This window comes from Crocodylus siamensis, chromosome 4, assembly GCF_052110815.1.
Source record: "Crocodylus siamensis isolate JL-2025a chromosome 4, ASM5211081v1, whole genome shotgun sequence".
Taxonomy (NCBI): domain Eukaryota; kingdom Metazoa; phylum Chordata; order Crocodylia; family Crocodylidae; genus Crocodylus; species Crocodylus siamensis.
The window spans coordinates 136,045,509-136,067,153 of NC_143398.1; the positions used below are offsets into that span (position 1 = coordinate 136,045,509).

The following is a 21,645-nucleotide window of genomic DNA, read 5'->3' on the forward strand; positions in this document are numbered from 1 at the left end:
ACTGTGTCCTTGCTTTCAGCTTGCTACTAAGGGCATATCTGAAAGGTATGCTGTGGTTAAAGAAGTTTCACGCGTATCTCAGATAAGGGCCAGTTACCAAACACTTCATACAGCACCAGAGAGAGGGTACTCTCTGTATCTGCTCCAGAATGAAGAACACATTTGGGTCACATGGAACAAGTCTATACATATCAAACCGCTTGCTACAAGGGGCAGACAGGATGGATTACACCTCCCCTACCACAAGTTTGCTAAGTATATCTTTGTAAAGCATGTTCCAGACTTACAGTCAGGGTCACTAATACAGCACTTGGAGAGAGACCATGATTGTGACTTCCTGTGGGCAAGCCTAGCCTTTCCTATTGAAAAGTAAATCAGTACAAAAAGCACCCACATGACATTACAGTTGATATACTGGCAGTACAAGGAGTGCTAGGCAGCTGGACGAGTAAGAGAGAATTGGGAGAGTGGGGGCAGAACAGGGGTGAACACTTCAGAACCGGACGACTGGGATGAAAGAGGTCGGGCACTTCTGGGGAGAAGACTGCTGGGATTAAGTAGCTGGGGACAAGACAGAGAGGCCATTGCAGCTGCCTGCTGTCCCAGCAGAAGCCCCAAGCTGTACACATTTGAGTTAATGAGATCGTTGCCTGGGAGGAGGATGCTCAGCTGTTTCTGAATCTCTTGCAGAACTTGTAACTGACTCTGCTGATTCAGGAGAAGCATATCCACATTCTCCCTCATTCTTCTCACTGTACAAAGAAGATACAGCATTAGTTTCTAGTTTCAAATGCATGCACACAATGCCTGGCATTTCTGAAGTCTGCTCATACTTACATTCCTCAAGGAGCAGTTTTGACTGGTCCAGGGCAACCTTCTCTGCACCACCGCTTGGTTGCTTCTCCTGAAATGCTAGTTCTACAGAAAGAAAATAGCATAATAGATGTTTCTAAACAGCACCTTCACATCCAACAGAAATTATGTGCTAAGTGTAAGGCAAACCTATAAGCTGAACAGTCAATATCGGAAAGGTAGAGGGTTTGCATTTGAGTGTACAGTTCTCTACTGCCTTCCACCAGACCAATAAAGCACCGTTTTATATTGATAAAATTGACCAGGCACATACCACACGAGGTAGCTGAGTCTCATCCCCACTCCCTTTATTTAAGGTCACCAGCAATCACTATGATCTACATTAATGGCATCAGAGCAAAAGAGATTCATTCATGGCATAAAAAGCTTTTCCCACCATATCATTATATTTAAGTCTTCCTCCTTATATAATTTTCTGCTTCAGCTGCTGCAGTTCAGAAAGAAGTCTCCTTTCTATACCCACCCACATTCTCCTTTGAGTTAAACAAAGACACCTTCAAATTTAGTAATTTTTTTTTAAACTTGTACAGAGTGGGGGGTGGGGAACAAGTGTTAGTAGGGAAGGCAGTAATTCTTGAACTATGTTTCTGATTCACTTCAAATGTGGTGAAGGCAAACATGTATCCTAGGTTGAATCTACAAACTGAAGTCAGTATCTTTTGGTAAGCATTATACAGGGCAGCACATTGCATTTTACAGTGGAGGTTCAATACCTGCTCCTTAATACATCAGATCCACCTATTAAACAAGACCAGCGTTGCATTGATGCTACATTCGTTTAGCATCTCTATTCTCTGTACCTTTGCCATTGCAGAAAGACAGCATAGCCCCACTTATTATGTATTTTAAAAAGCTCATGAAGTACTGCTTTAGGGTTTTTTTAACCCTTTCAATATTGGGAATGGAAAGTCTGATATGGTCTTCACAGTTCACCTTGGGAAAGCTAGCAAGCTAACTCAGTTACCCTGTCAATCCCCAATCCAGATAAGCAGTGTGAAAATTTAATTTTTTTTAAAAGGTCTGTTCTCTCAAGTTTGTTAAAAATGATGGTTGTGATACTGCCTGAACCCTATTCTAGTCATCTGTGATAAACAACATAGTGCTTTTTAAATAGATTGACCCAGCAAGTTTTATTTATACAGTGCAAGATGGCTAATTAGTCAGTACGTTAATTTATCACTATGGGTTTATTAGTCTGTGCATTGAATCCCTGCCAGAATCCTGTCGATTTATACACAAAACATTCTGGCTAATTCACCTAATTATGCTTTAACAAATGGTAATTTCCAAATGTACATACATACTAAATCACAATGGAATTTCCTCTTGATAATTGGTCAGCACTGACCTATGCCCCCTCTAGTAACTTGTAGAATCATCTGGTATTTTGGCACTGAGTGCATTGAGGAGTGCAGAGCAAAAAATCTTCATCTGATTATGATGGAATAACATTTAAATACTACATAGTGAGCACTCTAGGTTTGTACACAGTAAGAAATTAGACGTGCAATTCTTTATGACTACAGTTCTCACAGAGCGAGCTACTGTATGTATAATTTGCACTCCAAAAATTTGCATGATATATTTTTTCCATCAAAAATCATTCTTTACACTTGTCTCAATATGGTGTGCAAAGATGTGGCATACATCTCATTTAAAAAAAAGCCGAAAATAACTAAATAACTAGCTACTGATGATTAGTCACTCTGGGATAATTAGTCATAATTACCAATCCCCCTGGAGTGACAAATTACCCAGATTTTATTGTATAAAAATATGCAAGATTATAAAGATGTGTACAGAAAACTGCCCTGAAGTAATACTCAGCATATTAAAGCAGGCTATAAGAGCCAAAGTTAGTTCTACACCACATAGATTACAAAAGGTCTCTCCAGAAAACACGCTAGTTTTTTCTAGTCCTTCCACTGGAAGCGTAGGTGGGTTTAAGTCTTTTGCTGTATTGCTTACTGAATGTTCAAGCCTCCTTAGGTAAAGAAGAAAAAGGCTTTGACACTAAAGCTGTTCTTCTAGCATTAAGAGCTTTTTCTTAAGAAGGGACTGATAGAAGCACCGATATATTACGTTGCTCAAAAATAACAAAGTGAGGGTGGTGAGAAGTAGAAATGGTCAGAGACACATGAACTTGTGCATTTTGTTCTCTGCAAGTCTGTGCAGGTGCGTACCTGGTGCATTTCATGGCTACCCCTGACACCTGCCCCTTCTGTCAATAAAGAGGAGATGCTGGCACACCCCTGCCTCAAATGCAGCAGGTAGCAACCTCTTCACTGCCTACTCAAGAACCTCTTATATTGGTTCTGGCTGCACTACTCCTGACACCTTTTCTTTTCTGCACTCCCCATCTGTGGCCCCACCAAGTCCTGGGACCTCCTGGCCAACCTCCTGCTGGCATTTGCAAAGCTGGCCATATATCTGACCAGGAGGTGGCTCTGGCCAGGAGGATCTCTGGCGACTGTGGGGCCATCTTCATGCCTCTCATCCATTCACATCTCCAGGCAGTTTCACTCTGTGGTGTGCACTATGCTGTGTCCCTGGACTTGTTTGAGGACCAGCGGGCATTGGCCAAGTGGGCTCTGCTCAGTGCCCCCACCCTGCTTGGAGCACTCATTAACCTTTAACCCACTCCCTTCCCTATTTTCACTTTAGTTACCTGAAGTATCCAATAGTTATGCACTTAGCCCCTTCTAACAACAGAAGGAGCCAACTGTTTCTTTGTGGGCCAAGCCCCACAGATCCCCACATGAAACAAATAGGCCCGTGAGTCTGTGTAGCATTTACAATTGAACCAGTGGAATTTCCTTTCCCCCCCACATTTGACCTGAGCACAAGTTACCTGTGGTATGTTCACAGGGGCTGTCTTTTGCATGGACTTTCTGATGCTTAATAAAGTTGGAGCTCAGACGGAAACTTTTGGTGCATTTGGTGCACTGGAAAAGTTTCCCCTCTACATGGACCCTCTGGTGCTGGATGAGGGCCGAGCTGGTGGCAAAGCTCTTGGTGCACGTGACACAAGTGTAAGGCTTCTTTTTCAGGTGGGTTTTTCGGTGCGCGATGAGGTTTGAGCTGCAGCCAAAGCTCTTCTCACACTCTTTGCATTGATATGGCCTCTCCCCAGTGTGGATTCTCTCATGAACCATGAGGTTTGCCTTCCTGTTGAAGCTCTTCTCACACTTGGTGCATTCGAAGGGCTTGGCCCCTGTGTGAATCTGTAGGTGGGTACAGAGGGCAGAGTGCCCCTTGAAACCCTTCCCACAGTCTATACACTTATAGGGCTTCTCCTCTGCTTGGGGTCTTGCTGGATTAGCAATGGTTGTTAGTTTCTTGGAGCCACTTGCTTGGGGAGTAGATTTAACGCCTCTGTTCCTTGGTTGTCTTTCTGCCCTGGTTTTGCTCCTGTCAGGACTCAGTGCTACATGTGGCTCGGACAACCCATTTTGCTCAGGACCTTCCTGGCTTATTTTCTCCTCCTCATTTTCACTTGCATTAATGTCACCTACTGAAATAAAAAGGGTCAATACTTCTCTCCCCCTCCCACCTCCATACATGACACCTAACACATTCACAGTTTGCAAGACTTCCAATTTGGCATCAAATGCAAGTGGAAGTGGGGACAAAGGATGAGAGAACAGATGGAAAGAAGAGATAAGAAGGAAAGGGGCAGAAGGAGGGGTAAAACAGATGCATCATTTCTCACAAAGAGGCGAGCCCAGGAACACACTTTGGAAATACGGCCCAGAAAGCAGGAAAGGAAAGGAATAGTGCTCATATTAGCTACTTATTCATGTTCTCTCAGCACACAAACCCCCTACCATCCTGATCATTTCAGAGATTCCCTGCAATTTAACTCCCTCTGCATCCCCAGGGACCTGAGCTTCTCTCCAATATACAGTATGTTCAAGAGAAAACTGTACAAGGTAAGAAAAAACACAAAGATTTTGGTTCCGTTTCCAGGACGCAATGCATTAGTGCAGAGCTAGCTGGAGTTCCATAGAAAGGGGACTGAAAACACCACAGGTATGATGGAGCAAAAAAATGGGAACTAAACTTAGGATCATACAAGCCAGGTAGTCTCCTCCTTTGCTCCCTCCTGCCCCAAACTCAGCACAGTGGCTGACAGAGGTAGGGGTCACCTGTCTGCAGCCTTCCCCACCTGCCCTGCTCTCCTCTAGACCCTTGATAGTGAAGCAAGAAGTGGGGAAATGCCGGTCTCCCAAATTCCCTGAGGAGGAAAGAGAACACAGGATGGAGAAGGGTAATTGAGTCTAGTCTCCCATGCAGCCGTTGCCCAAGGATTTCAAAGTCACCCCTTTGCACCCTTACACACACAACACACAGAGCTACAAGGCACCATAGCCTTCACACCAAGAGCACCCTGCAATATTCCATATGGAAAAGCAGGGGAGGTGTAGGCACTACCAATGTCCTGCCACTGCAGAGAATAAGTTCATATATGCTCCCAAGATCCTAGGAGGACTGTGCCTCACAGTCCAAAGCAAGGCCACCATCTCTCCCTCCCCAACCTCACCCTAAAGATGCTCCAGCTGGGCAGGCCCCCATTAACTTTTTCAACTCCTTTCCAACTGCAGACAAAAGGAAACAAAAGGGGGCAGGGCAGGGAAATCCAAACATTTCTTATTTTTGAATAGGTGCTAGAACCCCAGATCAGAAACCATATAACCCCAGTCCAGCTCTAACAAGCCAGAGAGAAAACAAGAGAGAGGAGACAGATTTGAGGGAGCTTTTTACAGCCAGCTAGAATTCCAGTCTTTTACCCTCACTTACTGTCAGTGACTTACCTGACAACAGCTGTTCCTCACTTATACAGGGACTTCCTGGGATGATACTTTGTCTGGCATCTTGGAGATCAGGGAACATCAAGTCTTCTCCTGGGTCCATCTGAAAAGACAGAACAAATCTGCAGTCTGAACCCTGTGCTCTGTAGTGAAGGAAGAGAAGATACAGGTGCACTGCATTCTCCTAAGTGCACAAGGTTGGGTCCCACAACAAGGTTGATCTTAACAATCAATTAGCACTTGGGTGTGGAGCTCAGGGTCTGGCAGAGAGTCTGAGTTTGTTGAGGTTATAAACAGCAGTTTACCACAGGGCTATCTAATCCAGCACCATGACCTAATGCCAGACTCCCTTTTAAAGTAGTCATAGAATCATAGAAAATGAGGGCTGGAAGGGACCTCAGGAGGTCACATCTAGTCCAGCCCCCTGCTCAAAGCAGAACCACTCCCAACTATATCATCCTACCCAAGGCTTTGTTTAGCCCAGTCTTAAAAAACATCCAAGGATGGAGATTCTACAACCTCTCTGGGTAGCCTGTGCCAGTACTTTATTACCCTCCTAGTGAGAGAGTTTTTTCCTAATATCTAACCTAAACTTCCCTTGCTACAACTTGAGACCATTGCTTAATGTTCTGTTATCTGCTACCTGCTGAGAACAGTATAGTTTCATCCTCTTTGGAAGCACCCTTCAGGTAATCCTGGCCAGCAGAAGCCAAAAAAACAAACAAAAAAAAAACCTTAGTCCCCTCCTACCTTAGTCCTCCCAGTATTTTAGTGCTTTCATCTAGCCCCTCAACTTTTCCTGTACCCTCCAGACCCTACATTTTCCCATTCGCTCCTAGTACCTACAGCAACTCTAATCACCCTTAGAAGCAAGCATTGCTTGCTACTACTGCCTAGCCCACAACTCCTGCTTGCACTTACTAAACCTTCATAAGCCTTTCATTGGGGAAGGAGCTGAGACCCAAGGATTGGCTGTCATGGAGAGGATGATCCTGCCCACTCTGTCTCAGGATGAAAGACAGAAACCTTGGGCCAGACTAGAGGGGCGTGGGTGAGATGGACTTCAGCAGAGTTTGGCTGCTGCTCTTGAAGACATACCCAAGCTAGAATAGGAATTGCTGGCAATGCAATTACAGTGGCATGGATTAACTGCTTGAATGTTTACCCAGCTTCCTAGCTGGGCTTTGCAGCTAGTGCTGAGCACTGCTAGCAATATCCAAGTGAGCTAGTTAAAAGCCCAAGTTATGGCAGCAGTATAAATGGATCCTTTCAGCAGGGGCAGCAGAAAGAGGTACTCCTGTAGCTTTATCAGTGTTACTGCAGTGCTGCCTCTTACTGGAAGATGACTGGGCTAAGCAAGTTCTTCCCCACTGCTAAGTCTTTTGCCTAAAGTGCCTCACCTGACCCTTATCCCAGGAGTCCCTCCCCTGGGGGATAATCTTATTTGCCTTCTGTGTGTGCAGCATGTTGTACCAGAGGGTTGAGAGACTTGTTTGGGGTTTGTAGGTGTTAGTGTAATGGAGAGGTGACTGCAAACTGAAGTCTTGGCAGGCCTGAAAGCCATAAAGAAATAATAGTTCTCAGAGGCCTGAACTCAGCAAGGTATGCCGTACCTCCACGGCTTCTCCTCCTCCAGGAGATACTGTACACATCCAGACTTGCCACTCGAGCTGCAGGGAGCTCAGTGCACAAATGTTGGCCCCACCAGGGCTTTGTGAGATGGAGCTCTCCTCACAGCTCCCTTTTTCTCCCATCACTCTCTAGTTGGGGCTGCTGAGGATGCACGATAGCCCTGTCACGAAGAGCATGGAGATGGCATCTGGGACTTTAGCTCTGAAACAAAATAAGGTGTGAGGCTGGCTCCCTTTCATGCACGTGTGCCAGGGAAGTAAGTTCTCCCAAGCTAGCATCACTGGGCCTATTTTTGCCAAATCTCTAATAGACCAACTGCTAAAGAGAGGATGAGAATCATTGCCCCTAACCAAAGACCAGCATTCCCTCCCCAGACTTAAGGCTGTTCAGGAGCCAAGGTGACCTACCCGCACACCAGCAGTTTTTCCATCAGCAGAAGGGGAAAAGCTGTGAGCATGTGAGACCCAGCCCTTTGTGTAAAGTTTCTCCTGTATCTAATTGGATACCAATCCCTTATTGTAACCATCTGGCTTCATACCTACCTCTCCCCAGCCTTATCCATCCCAGTCACTTAAAAAAAAACCCAACCCCTCTCCTTCCCCCCCCCCCCAATTTAGGCCCTCGTTAATTAAGAAATTTACTTCAAAAAAGGACTTCATGAAGAATTTAGTGTGGGGAGAGGTCTCTTGTGGTTTCTGAACTTTTAAGATGGCCTTGGTTATGGTTTTGAATATGTTTCTTAAATCACAAGGGCAAGGCACTAGAACTAGCTGGAAAATTTCTAATGGAGATCCTGGTGTTTCGGTACTGAGTTCTATTCTGCAATGAGACAAAATATCTAAAAATGTCAAAAGACAAAATGTTCCAGTATATTCAAATTCTAAAACACAGAAACAACTTTATGGACCCCAAACATTTCAGATGGTTGAAATGAGATGTGTCAGTCCAGAAGCAGCCAGTTTGAATTCACTTTTCTGTGGATCAGTTTACCTGGGCATATCTACACAAGAGGTTTACTGTGCATTAACCTAATAATACTGCACAGTACTGTAGTGGTTAAAAACCATGCTAATAGCCTACTGCACAGGGTTATTAGACTAATGTGCCGTAAGTGTCACAAAATAACCATGCTACTGCACAGTAACTCTAGTTACTTTGCATTTAGTTAGTTCTTTATTAAGCAGGTACTAAACTAAATGCACAGTATCTAAGGGAGGAAGAGGTGTGTTTCCTCACATGACTTTTCACAAGATGCTCTCAACAGCCTAAGGGAACCCACTGTACAAAAACCCTCTCAGAATCATGCTCTTCTCTCCCTCTAGCCCTGGCAGGCCTCAGGGTCTTCCACCTGGTTGCTGCCAGTGTTGACCATCACACTCAAGGATGGGTGCTTGGGAAAAATGGAGGTTTAAATTGGATATTAGGAATAACTTGCCAATAATGAGGGCAGTCAAGTTCCAGACCAGATTACCAGAACTGTGCTCAAAGATATGTCATCAATGACTCCATGTCTGATTGGGAGGAAGTATCAAGTGGGGTTTACCACAGCTCTGTCCTGGATCTGGTACTGTTTATGATCTTCATAATGACTTGGAAGATGGGATTGAGTGCACACATTGTAAATTGATAGATAACATCAACACAACTTTGGAAAATAAGATCAGAATTGAAATGCTCTTGACAAATTGGAAAATTGGTCTGAAAATAATCAGATGAAATTTGAATAAGGACAAATGCAAAATCCTGCCATTCGAACAGAGCAATCACATGCACAAATACACATGGGGGAACAGCTGGCTGGGCTACAATACTGCAGAAAAGGACCTGGAACTATAGTGATGAGGATGAAGATGAGCCAACAGTGTGCTCTTGTTACATAAGCCAATAATATGCTGTGGTGTGTTAAAAGGAATGTCACTTGCAAGTCACAGGAAGTGGTTCTTCCACTCTGTTCAGCAATAATGAAGCCTTTTATGTAAAGTACTGTGCCATTATGGGTTGCTGCACTTCAAGAAAGACATAAACTGGACACTCTAAAGGAAAGCAGTCAAAAAGATAGGTGATATATGAGAAGAACTGGCGTTGCTTAGCATTCAGAAGGTTTGTTAAGTCTTCAAATACATAAAGTACTGTTATATAGACAATAGTGATCAACTGTTCTTTGTGCCCACAGAGGACAGGGCAAGAAGTAATGTGCTTAAATTTCATCAAGGGATATCCAGATTGGGTATTAAGAAGAACTGACTAAGTTTGAGGGTGGTTCAGCACTGGAACAGATTACATAAAGATGCTGTGGTATATCTACCTTTAACAGTTTAAGAACAGGTTAGATAAACCACCCTAGCTGGGGTGGTTTAGACACAGGGATGATCCTATCCTGAGGTGAAAGGTTCCCTGAGGTCCCTTCTAGACCTAATTTTGTCTGATGCTGTTCATGCAGGTGCATTAAGTCGCTCCACGTGGACAAGCTTGGAGATGGTATCTGCTGTGCTAACAAGGAACTCCAGGTGCACACCTAAAGAGAGGTCAACACGTCATTTGAGGCCCCACATCCCTCCTCAGCTGCCAGAGATCATGACTGACTAGTCAGGGTTCACTGGATTCATCTCTCGTAATCATCCCATGCTGCTACATCTCAGCACTGCCCTCTCCCCCTCTTGAACCAGGAAAGAGATAATACAGGCTAATAAGAAGTCTCCAGGATCATCCTGGAAGGACCTTCAGCTCAGCTCCTCTTAGCACCAAATGCTGCAGGGCTTACCGTAAGGTAATGGGGATGCTGCTACCCATACTGGGCAACAGGCAATAACTTCACCCATGTTTCCAAGTGTCTCAGACTACCTGCTACAAAAAAGGAAGAAAGGCCTGTGTTTTGGAAATGGGAATCTAGCTGTATCATCACCCACTAGCGCTCTTTATGCCTGATGGCTCTGAAGTGAGTGTGAGTGATCTCTCAAACACTTGCCCCAGCAAAGTTGTCCCAATCTGGGCCTGCACTAGCCAAAAACAGAGAGCAGAAGACAGCCAGTCCAACTAGGAAATCCAATCTTATTTTAAAAGAAAATCAACTGGGGTTTAAATTCTTGAGCCCTCCTGTCACCACCTCCCTTCCCCCCTAGACATTTAGGGTGGAATTTTATTGCAAAAGCCCTGAGACCAATATGCAGAAAGGAGCATGACACTGTTTATAGTTTAAAGGAAAGCAGCTGAGATTTAACTTCTAATGCCCTTCCTAGCTATGCCAGGTGAGACTGCTTGAGAGGAATAACGCCCCAGTGAGGCATAATAGATATTTACCCACATGAAGTCACATAGGACTTTCCAACTGCAACTGGCAGGTTGTAGCATGAAAGTTATTTCTGAATGCAGTCATCTGAACCTGCACCCAGCTCAGAGCTTTCAAAGAGATAGGCCTGCAAACTTGGGACTCCCCTTCCTTAGTTTAACTACACAGCAGAGACAAATCAAAACATATGAACTGAGTGACAAACCACATTACCTCTTTTCCTGGATGGCCAAAATGGCTGTCTTTCCATTTCATCAGCATTGTGGAGTCACTGGGACCATGCAACTTTCCAACAACTCAGCCAGGAAAGAAAGCAGACCTCATCTTACACAAAGAGGAAGTGCCATTTAAGATGAGCATTCATATAACATTATTTCATTCATGCTCAGAGCAATGTGAAGACAAGATGGAGAAAGTGATTTGTTTTTCCCCTGTAAAGTTGCTTACAGTGGTTCAGTCTGAGCCCTTGCTGTAATACCCAAGTGAAAGCCTAGGTGGGGAACTTGAACATAGCTGGCAGTAATGTTGGTCTAGTTCTCAGGAGCTGAAATCTTAAACCAGGACCCCATGGTGATATACTATATACAACCCCAGAATAAAGTGATGTCCTCTGCCCCAAACAGGTTACAATCTGGAGGAGAATTTAGTAAAAAAAACCCCAAACATTGTTTCTGGCCAATTACATTAACAAGCTCCCTGCAGAGCTGTCAGCATATGGTGTAGACCCTGTCACAGCTACAACATGAGCTCCAGCTTTCAGAAATGATGTGTGACAAAAAGATCTGACTACACTTCCAAAGAACCCAGGAAACCAAACCTTTGCTGTCCCTGCAGTAAATGCTCACATGCATGGTACCAGAGTTATATACAGCTTGGGCAAGCTGCCTGGATAATTGAGGGTGCAGCAGCACTCTTTAAAGGAAGAAATGTTTAAACATTTGTACAATACAGTCATTTAAGTAATAGGAACAGTATCAAGGCAAGTTTATGATTGGGACTGAAGGGTGCTTTCCCACATTTGTTTTTATTCTTTGGCCTAAGGTTTGGGTAAGGGATTGTTTAAATGTGGAAACTGGGCAGGCTCCAGGTGCACATATTTGAGGGTTTTCTTCTTGTTTTGCAAGGGAGAGCAGTGAGCTGGGGGGAGATGTTTTATGCTAAGTGCAAGTGATTTGATTCCATGTTTTGTCAAAATGAAGTGACTAAAAAGATCAAGAACTACAGAAAATATGATTGCTTTAAAACAATGGTTAGCGCTTTTTAAAGAAAAAATTAGCCATGAACATTTTTAATGCTCGGTTAAAGCAGTATCTTTCCTAAACTACGAACAGCTTAGTAATTAACAGTACATTGTAACAAACAACAATATCTTACTAAGGGCAGATAAATAAGGGCCAAATTCTGATTTACCCAGCACTTTAATACATTGAAAAGTGACTGCGACTAGCTCCCCTTTAATTGTAAACAGGAAATCATCACTAAATGGGTGCATTCCCAGTGGTGCCCCTAGGGCATTGGGAGCCAACTTTTTCAGGGGGGCTAGCTACAAATTAGCTCTGTACTCTCCTCAAATGCCACTCTGATGATTCCCTTCCTTTGCCTGATCTACTGCTCTGCTTTCTGCTCCCTGACCTGTGCTCCCTACCCAATCTTCTGCTCTGCATTCTGCTTCCTGCCTTATCCACTGCTGTGCTGCCTGTCTGCTCCCTGATCTGCCACACGCCACACACAGAGGTTGCCAGTGCAGGTTGGCAACCCAAACCCTAGGGACTGGTTTTGGATCCTGTGATGTTTCATGTTTATATCAATGGCTTAGAACAGTTCTCAGCCTTTTAGGATTCAAGACACCTTTGTTACACTCAAGACACCCCTTGGAAAATGCCAGCTTATAGTTTTCATTCTTTTTTGACTATGGAAAAATAATAGAGCAATTTTTCTGTTGCAAAGAGCTTGGAAAGACCACAACAAGTCAGAACGTTTTTGACATTCAGGACTCCTGTTTGAAATCTCTGAGTTTATCATTGAGTAGGGGGCTGACTTCAGAAAAAGTTAAGCAGAAACAACCACTGCACAATTTTTGATTAGTCAGTTTTCATTTATCAAACTCAATCATCTGAGAAGTTGTAAGGCACTGTATCCCCAACATACAGTGCATTGGATTTTTTTTTTCATTTATTAGGCATCACATAAAACTTGCACAGGACTAGAATTTCAGTCACTTTCTTCAGGAAGTGGTGTGGTTATTTAATCAAATGTAAACTAACCAGACAAACTGATTCTCTCCCCCTTTTCTCCCAACCACCTATCTGTTCTTTTAAAATCTCTCTCCCAACAGAACTTTTTGGTAGCCTTTTATGTTAGAACCAAGAGACCTGAAGGCTGCCGTCGGCTCACTCTGCAAGTATGACAAAAGCCTGAATCCCTGAGAGGGTCATCCAAAACTCAACAGCCCCAGCCTGGTTATGTTCTAAGAACTAGATCCTGGTCATTCTGTAAGCATGAATGTACGCGAGGGGAGGAAAATGCAAGGTGGTTAAGGCATGCAGTAAGGCAGCGGCCCTAGATTTTAGGAGGGCAGACTTCAACAAGCTAAGAAGGATAGTTGGAGAAGCGCTGAGGTCCCGGAGGGGAGGAGAGCGAGGTGTCCAAGGAGAGTGGTCGATCCTTAAGGAGACGATCCTCCAAGCCCAAAGGAAGGTAATCCCAACAAGGATCAAAGGGAGCAGGAGAGCACACAAGCCACCGTGGCTCACCAAAAGCATCCAGGAATGTCTCCTTGCTAAAAAGGAGGCTTACACCCAATGGAAAGAAGGGGTCATCACCAGGGAGGACTATTCTGTAGTTGCTCGGGGATGTAGGGGGGTAGTTAGGAAGGCCAAGGCAAAGATGGAACTGGGACTAGCTTCCCAGATTAAGGACAATAAGAAGTCCTTTTTTAAATACGTAGGGGGTAAAAAGAAGGTCCCGGGTAACGTGGGGCCCTTGCAGGATGCCATGGGAAACTTGGTCGTCACACCAGACAGCAAAGCTAACATTTTTAACGATTTCTTTGCCTCCATCTTCCTAAGTAGGGACCAGAACAGCCACCTCCCTGCTGGGCCCCCCTCAGGCCCCAGGGGAGGCACACCTGGGCCACGGGTTAGCGAGGATTTAGTTAGGGAGCTTCTGGAGGGGTTGGACGTATTCAAGTCAGCCGGCCCGGATGATCTCCACCCTAGAGTTCTAAAGGAACTGGCCGAGGTCATTGCACAACTTTACGAGCACTTGTGGTGCTCTGGTGAGGTACCGGAGGACTGGAAGACGGCCAACGTGGTCTCCATCTTCAAAAAAGGGAGGAAGGAGGACCTAGGAAACTATAGGCCTGTTAGTCTTACCTCGATCCTAGGCAAGCTGTTCGAGAAAATTATACTGGCACACATCCAGGAGGGGCCAGCAGGGGACTGCATGCTTAGGGGCAACCAACATGGGTTCATCAGTGGCAGGTCCTGTCAGACCAACCTGGTGGCCTTTTACGATCAGATCACCAGATCATTAGATACAGGGGTAGCAGCGGACATCGTCTTCCTGGACTTCCGGAAGGCTTTTGACACTGTCTCTCACCCTGTTCTCATTAAGAAACTGGGGGGGCTGTGGTGTAGACACCCACACAGTCAAATGGGTCACCAACTGGCTGGAGGGCCGCACCCAGAGGGTGGTGGTGGATGGGTCCTTCTCAACTTGGAAGGACATGGGCAGTGGGGTTCCGCAGGGCTCGGTCCTCGGGCCCGCACTGTTCAACATCTTCATCAGCGATTTGGATGAGGGGGTAAAAAGCACCCTGTTCAAATTTGCTGATGACACTAAGATGTGGGAGGACGTAGTTTCATAGTTTCATAGTTTCATAGTAGCTAGAGTCGGAAGGGACCTAGGTAGATCATCTAGTCCGACCCCCTGCCTTAGCAGGAAAGAGCCCCGGGGTCAGATGACCCCGGCAAGGTGCTCATCTAACTTCCTTTTAAAAATCCCCAGGCTAGGAGCCTGCACCACTTCCCCTGGAAGCTGGTTCCAGGCCCTAGCCACCCTGACTGTGAAGTAGCGCCTCCTAATATCTAATCTAAACTTACCCTCCGCCAGTTTGTGACCGTTATTCCTGGTCACTCCTGGCAGCGCACGGGGGAACAGGGACTCCCCCAATACCTGCTGATCCCCCCTGACCAGTTTGTAGCAGGCCACAAGGTCCCCCCTTAGCCTTCTCTTGTGGAGGCTAAACAGGTTCAGGTCCCGTAGCCTATCCTCATAAAGCCTGCCCTGCTGACCCCTGATCATACGAGTGGCCCTCCTCTGAACTCTTTCCATATTGTCCACGTCCCTCTTGAAGTGTGGCGCCCAGAACTGGACGCAGTACTCCAGCTGCGGCCTGACCAGTGCCGCATAGAGGGGGAGGATCACCTCCCTGGACCTGCTCGAGATGCATCTGTGGATGCATGACAGGGTACGATTGGCCTTCTTGACTGCCTCCCCACACTGCCGGCCCATGTTCATCGTGGAGTCAATGACGACTCCAAGATCCTTTTCCGTCTCCGTGCTGGCAAGAGGGGAGTTCCCCAACCTGTAAGTGTGGTGCCGGTTCTTCCTCCCCATGTGCAACACCTTGCACTTATCAGTGTTAAACCCCATCCTATTCTCATCCGCCCACCGTTGCAACCTGTCAAGGTCAGCTTGTAGCCTATTGCACCCTTCTAGTGCACCCACATCCCCCCACATCTTAGTATCATCAGCAAACTTGAACAGGGTGCTTTCTACCCCCTCATCCAAGTCACTGATGAAGATGTTGAACAGTGCGGGCCCGAGGACCGAGCCCTGCGGAACCCCACTGCCCACATCCTTCCAGGTCGAGAAGAACCCATCCACTACCACCCTCTGGGTGCGGCCCTCCAACCAGTTGGCGACCCATTTGACCGTGTGGGCATCGACACCACAGTCTCCCAGCTTTTTGATGAGGACAGGGTGAGAGACAGTGTCGAAAGCCTTCCGGAAGTCCAAAAAGACTACATCCACAGCAACCCCTGCGTCTAATGATTTGGTGACCTGATCGTAAAAGGCCACCAGGTTGGTCTGACAAGACCTGCCACTGATAAACCCATGTTGGTTGCCCCTGAGCATGCATTCCCCCGCAAGGCCCTCCTGGATGTGTGCCAGGATAATTTTTTCAAAGAGCTTACCCGGGATTGAGGTCAGACTAACTGGCCTGTAATTTCCCGGGTCCTCTTTTTTTCCCTTTTTGAAGATAGGGACCACATTGGCCCTCTTCCAGTCCTCCGGCACCTCGCCAGAGCACCACGAGTGCTCATAGAGCCGTGCCAGGGGTCCCGCAATGACCTCAGCCAGTTCCTGTAGAACCCTAGGGTGAAGATCGTCCGGACCAGCGGACTTGAACACGTCCAGCCTCTCCAGAAGTACCCTAACTAACTCCTCGCTAACCCTTGGCCCAGGCGTGTCTCTCTCGGGGCCCGAGGGGGGCCCAGCAGGGAGGTGGCTGAACTGGTCCCTACTTAGGAAGACAGAGGCAAAGAAATCGTTAAATATGTTAGCTTTGTCATCTGGCGTGATGACTAAGTTGCCCATCGTGTCCTGCAGGGGCCCCACATTACCCGGGACCCTCTTTTTACCCCCTATGTATTTGAAGAAGGACTTCTTATTGTCCTTAATCCGGGAAGCTAGTCCTATCTCCAACTCTGCCTTGGCCCTCCTGACTGCCCCCCTACATCCTCGGGCGACTATAACATAGTCCTTCTTGGCGATGACCCCATCTCTCCATTGGGTATATGCCTCCCTTTTAGCAAGGAGACATTCCCGGATGCTCTTAGTGAGCCATGGGGGTTTATGTGCCCTCCTGCTCCCTTTGACCCTTGTTGGGATTACCTCCCTTTGGGCATGGAGGATCGTCTCCTTAAGGAGCAACCACTCACCTTCGACATCTGATTCCCTTCCCCTCTGGGTCCTCAGCGCTTCCCCAACTATCCTCCTTAGCTTGTTGAAGTCAGCCCTCCTAAAGTCTAGGGCTGTTGCCTTGCTGCAGCCCTTTGCCACCTTACGCTGGATGGTGAATTCCAGCAAGCGATGATCACTGTCTCCCAGGTGGCCCATCACCCGCAGCCCCCTCACCAGGTCATCACCCGTGGCCAGCACTAGGTCCAACAAGGCGTCTCCCCTGGTGGGACTGTGCACCTCCTGGGTTAGATGGAGGTCCTGCAGTCTGGCTAAGAACCGACGTGAGCGATCAGACTTGGCTGACTGCTCCTCCCAGCAGATGTCTGGGAAGTTCAGGTCCCCCATGATGACCACATCCTTAGCCCTCACTGCCTCTGTAAGCTGACCTAAGAATTCCAGGTCGAGCTCTTCTCCCTGGTTGGGAGGTCTATAGTAGACTCCCACCGTTAAGTCTCTCTCCCCTGGACTGCCTTTTACTCTAACCCAGAGCACCTCAGAGTGCCCCCCCTCTACCCCCATGCTAATTAACGAGGAAGTATATTCCTCCTTGATGTAGAGTGCTACTCCTCCACCTTTCCTTCTTATCCTGTCCTTCCTGTATAGCCTATAGCCCTTGACACTCACCGCCCAGTCATGCGATGAGTCCCACCACGTTTCTGTGATCCCTACTATGTCAGGGCTGGTGACAGCTAGGAGGAGGGCGAGTTCCTCCTGCTTCTTCCCCATACTTCGAGCATTCGTGTAGAGGCATTTGAGGCCTTCAGCGGTTGTGCCCACTGACCCCCTAGTCTCAGCAATGCCCCGTCCCCCATCGCTTACCTGTTTCTCCCTTTTGACCATTGGTCTGGGCTCGCTGGCTGTTGCTGGGCCTGGTATCTCATCGTCTCCTCCGCCCTCATCTTCCCCCTCCCCCGACGAGCCTAGTTTAAAGCCCGCCGAAGGAGGTTCACCAACCTGGAAGAGAACACACGCTTACCTTTAGGGGAAAGGTGGAGCCCATCCCATCCCAGCATGTCTCTCATCACGATGTGCCGGTCATGGCTGAGGAAGCCAAAGCCCGCCTCGAAGCACCATTCCTGTAGCCTCCAGTTGGTCTCCGCAATGCACATCTCGTGACGTCTGCCGCGTCCGCTCACTGGCAGGATGGAAGAGAAGACCGCCTGTGCGCCCATCTCCCTCAGCACGCCTCCCAGAGCATGGTAGTCCTCCATCAGGCGATCAGGGGCTCTCCTGGCCGCATCGTTAGTACCCACATGGACAAGGACCATGGGGTAATAATCGGAAGGATGGGCACACTGGAAGGATGCAACAGGCTACAATCAGACCTCGACAGGTTACAAGGGTGGGCGGACGAGAATAGGATGGGTTTCAACACAGACAAGTGCAAGGTGATGCACCTCGGGAGGAACAACATACCTACAGGTTGGGGAACTCCCCTCTTGTCAGCATGGAGGCGGAAAGGGATCTGGGGGTCATCATTGACTCCAAGATGAACATGGGCCAGCAGTGTGGAGAGGCAGTTAGGAAGGCCAACTGCACCTTGGCATGCATCCACAGATGCATCTCGAGCAGGTCCAAAGAGGTGATCCTCCCCCTCTATGCGGCACTCGTCAGGCCACAGCTGGAGTATTGCGTCCAGTTCTGGGCACCACACTTCAAGAGGGATGTCGACAGCATAGGGAGGGTCCAGAGGAGGGCCACTCGCATGATCAGGGGACAACAGGGCAGGCCCTATGAGGAGAGGCTACGGGACCTGAACCTGTTCAGCCTCCAAAAGAGAAGGCTGAGGGGGGATCTAGTGGCCTGTTATAAACTAGTCAGGGGGGACCAGCAGGCATTGGGGGAGTCACTGTTCCCCCGAGCACCGCCAGGAGTGACCAGGAATAACAGTCACAAGCTGGCAGAGGGTAGGTTTAGGTTAGATATCAGGAGGCGCTACTTCACAGTCAGGGCGGCTAGGGTCTGAAACCAGCTTCCAAGAGAAGTGGTGCAGGCTCCTACCCTGGGGGTATTTAAGAAGAGGTTAGATGAACATCTTGCTGGGGTCGTTTGACCCCAGTACTCTTTCCTGCCATGGCAGGGGGTCGGACTAGATGATCTGCTCAGGTCCCTTCCGACCCTAGAAACTATGAAACTATGAAAATAGGTAATCTCATAAGTAAGAGTTGCTTGTAGAGCAGTCCAGGCAAGAGTTGCCAGGAGGGCAAGACATTTGCTTGGATCAGTGTACTGTTTCTTTGAATCTTCGCTGTCTAGGCTGTCTACACCATCCAGATGACTACCAGTATGCTTCCATAGAAACTTGGACATTCACAAGAACATTTGTTCCCATTTTAAGCAGTGGCCAGCTCTTTGTAAACATTCCTAGCATTTTTAACACAGAGACAAATTTAGCAAAAGGAACCAGAACTGCATCTTAAAAACCACAGCAATGACAGCAGCCCCAGCTCATCTCCACTAAGTCTCTCCCCATTCCTGAAATAATTCTTTAAAGCCAAAGAGAAAGCTAAAAACAAAAGCATCACTCACTACTTTACATTTCAAATACTTTAACTGTTACGTCTTTTTCCTGTATAATAAAACATTTACATTATTTTAATGGTGGTTGTTCCCATAGGACTAAACAGGCTGAGATATCTGTATTTGAAGCCCCAGACAGTGTTTAACTGAATTGTATTGTGTAACAAAAGGGTCCTGTTAACACCTTTGACCCTCTGGGTCCATTGGAGCCCTGAAAGTTTATACCACTGTTCTTGACACAGCCCAAACATTGCTGGTAAGGTGTCTAAGTAGCTTTGTTTGCATAGAAGGTAACAACCAAATGAAATCCCTTCAAAGCCATCTTATGCTTCAGTGTAGGGAATTCCTCTACATTTGTTCAGCCATGACTCTAGTGAACTCAAAGCTACTGCAGGAACGTGGCTTCATTTGCCACTGGAGTCCAAAGACCCTTGCTAGTGAATCCCTACTGTATAGCATGGAGGTCAGTGGTATTGAGCATGTGTATAGTTTCAAAACAGAAACTTCTTTAAACCATATGAGGCATGCAGCTGTATGGGACCCAGCCCCAACCACCTTCCAGTTCTTGGAGCTTGCACAAAAGGCTATTGACAAGAGCAGCTTCCTTGTGCTCCTCTGTAAAAATAGAGCTAGATGATGCTATCATATTTAATTAATCTCTGAACATAGCAAGTAGAAAATCCAACATCAATTCATGGCAGTAGTCCAATGTCCTGTTGTCCACATTGTGTAGTACCAGGGATTTCAGTAGAAGGTATAAGAAACCCCACAGAGAATAACCTCCATCTAGGGATATCTTTTTCCCAATCTTGGAACACTAGTGATTGCTTTATGCTCTTATATATGAAGATTTAATGTCCCATATACATTTTTATTGTGTTACATAACCTAGCTGGGAGATTTCTTGCCCGTATAAACATCTAATAATTTTTTGACCTTGCTAAACTCTTGCAGCTGGTTTTGTTCCACTTGCTAATTATGCATTTTGTTAAAATTGTTTACTGTATCCTTTGATCATCTCTAAACCTGTTTTATTTTGTCACATGCTCAACTGCTCTAGTATGCAAGCATCATTTAACTTCTGTAATATGTTGGTTTTATATACTTCTTTCTGCTTTCCATCTTCTCTCTAAGCTATGCAGTATTGTTTTGCTCTCCCCTCATATGGAAATCTTTTCATGCTCCTAACACTGTTCATTGCCCTTTTCCTATTCCCTTTCTATTTCTGCTACCTACCATACCATATGTGCTGTAGGGAGCTGTGTAGCTTAGTTGGTAGGATGACTGGCTACAGACTGAAAGGATCTGGCCTTCATAACGGATGAGGGCAATGAGTGTTTGTTCATTGTTTCCACTTCCAGCATGGCCCTGAGGCACACAGAGACTGCTACTGTGAGTAAAGGTGGTTAGAGTGTGGAGCTGATCATACCACCTCATTCTTGTGCTGAGGTTGAAGAAACAGTGGAGCCCAGCCTCAATGGCCTGTAAGTGGAACATCTTTACCTTTACAGTTTGGTGGTAACAGGTGGATACAGTGGGCAGAATTGTATTTCAGCTAATGGATGACCATGCTGCAGCTTATGAACACCTCTGAATTACCCAGCTGCAGGAACAATTCTTTTACCCTCTCTGGGCATGAAAATGCCCCATTGTAGGAGTAGGATTACCCTCTGGAGATGTGCAGACATTTCCATCTTCCTCTCGTGGGGGCACTCTTACAGTTTAGTCAGGTAACTTGCACTTTGGTCATCCTAAGATGAAACAGAATTCTGCTCAGTATTTCAGACTGTGGCTAGGCTGAGTTCTCATACTCATTTTCCAGCATTTCACATGAAGGTGGTGTTTCACTCCTCCATGCTACCAGGCTAAGAAAGAAGGTGCTTAGTAAAGCTCTCTGTGGTACCTATAGGTAGGGGTTTACTTAGCTAGTGACACGATAATGTAATTTTCGTAGCTTGGTCATGGCATGAAGAACCGATTTTGCAGGCATTTCCCAGCGGCCTCGTCCCTCGTCACTGATTGGCAGAGGCACATACTGTATAATTTAATAGCAAATTCCAAAGAAAGTAAATTATACCATATAATGTATCTTATTATAAATCAAAATATTCTATTTAATTTTAAATACAAATATATTATAAATATATATTTATATACAGTATACATTGTAACTTATAGTATCATCAGTAGTTTTCTACAAAAAGTTTAGAAATACCAATTAATGCTAACCTTAATAGAAACATTTTCACTTCACTGACTGGTGCCTGAACTTAATCTACATCACTAGCCGACAGTGGGTGCATCTACACTCAATGCTACTGTGCAGTAGCTCATTGCTGCTGCACAGTAGTGTTGGCAGGCACTAACTGTGATGTGAAACTACTGCGCAGTAGTAATGAGTAGTAGAAATTACTGCACAGTAGCATCTGAAAAAAACTATGTGAGGATGCTAGTGTGCAGTGGTGCCGGTTACTGGTTATGCAAGCAATAAATGACTGTGCAATAATAACTGAGCAGTCCACCACTTGTGTGGATGCCCAACTCTCAGTCCTA

At 46.3% G+C, this 21,645-nt stretch overlaps 1 protein-coding gene across 1 annotated transcript; it reads right to left on the minus strand.

The window, feature by feature from the left end:
* Positions 1-230: 230 nt before the first annotated feature.
* Positions 231-7,493, minus strand: LOC149866539 (uncharacterized). The gene is made up of 5 exons (XM_090041123.1): positions 7,298-7,493; positions 5,688-5,787; positions 3,725-4,387; positions 838-918; positions 231-752 (listed from the first exon to the last, which is right to left on the minus strand). The coding sequence occupies exons 1-5, from the start codon at positions 7,436-7,438 to the stop codon at positions 433-435; spliced, it is 1,305 nt and encodes a 434-aa protein (XP_089897249.1). The 5' UTR covers positions 7,439-7,493; the 3' UTR covers positions 231-432.
* Positions 7,494-21,645: the final 14,152 nt, after the last annotated feature.

What these genes read in the sequence shown, in the direction of transcription:
- LOC149866539 (XM_090041123.1), bottom strand. Translation starts at nt 7,438, where the DNA reads ATGGGAGAAAAAGGGAGCTGTGAGGAGAGCTCCATCTCACAAAGCCCT. An exon ending in TGAGGAACAGCTGTTGTCAG is followed by an intron (nt 4,388 to 5,687) that starts GTAAGTCACTGA and finishes TTTTTATTTCAG; the next exon opens with TAGGTGACATTAATGCAAGT. An exon ending in CCCCTGTGAACATACCACAG is followed by an intron (nt 919 to 3,724) that starts GTAACTTGTGCT and finishes TTCTTTCTGTAG; the next exon opens with AACTAGCATTTCAGGAGAAG.